The 328-nt window shown below is 73.8% G+C and overlaps 1 protein-coding gene across 1 annotated transcript; it reads right to left on the reverse strand.

Annotated features, from left to right (window-relative positions):
- Window positions 1-7: 7 nt before the first annotated feature.
- Window positions 8-323, reverse strand: LOC145718286 (keratin-associated protein 2-3-like; the record flags this gene model as incomplete). The annotated part of the gene is made up of 1 exon (XM_081809769.1): window positions 8-323. A coding segment is annotated over one exon (316 nt), but the record flags the coding sequence as incomplete, so codon positions are not given.
- Window positions 324-328: the final 5 nt, after the last annotated feature.

Below are 328 nucleotides of genomic sequence, written 5' to 3' on the forward strand. Positions count from 1 at the left end.
GTCCTGCAGGTGGTGCGGCAGGGGGCAGGCTGGCAGCAGGGGGGGCGGCAGCAGGGCGCCTGCACAGAGATGGGCTGGCAGCAGGTGGAGGCCCAGCAGCAGGGGCGGCAGACCACGGCCGTGCAGGACGTGGGGCAGCAGCTGATGGGGCGGCAGCAGCCCTCCTGCAGGGAGCAGGGGTCACAGCAGACAGGGCGGTGGCAGGGCTCACAGATGGGGCGCGTGCAGCGGCAGGTGCAGGTCACGGGGCGGCACACGGTGGTCTGGCAGGACACGGGGCGGCAGCAGCAGGGGTCACGGCAGCAGCAGGGCTGGCAGTAGCCTCCCC

The sequence above is a fragment of the Leptonychotes weddellii genome, unplaced genomic scaffold (assembly GCF_054177405.1).
Source record: "Leptonychotes weddellii isolate Sample4059 unplaced genomic scaffold, ASM5417740v2 HiC_scaffold_134428, whole genome shotgun sequence".
In the NCBI taxonomy this organism is placed as follows: domain Eukaryota; kingdom Metazoa; phylum Chordata; class Mammalia; order Carnivora; family Phocidae; genus Leptonychotes; species Leptonychotes weddellii.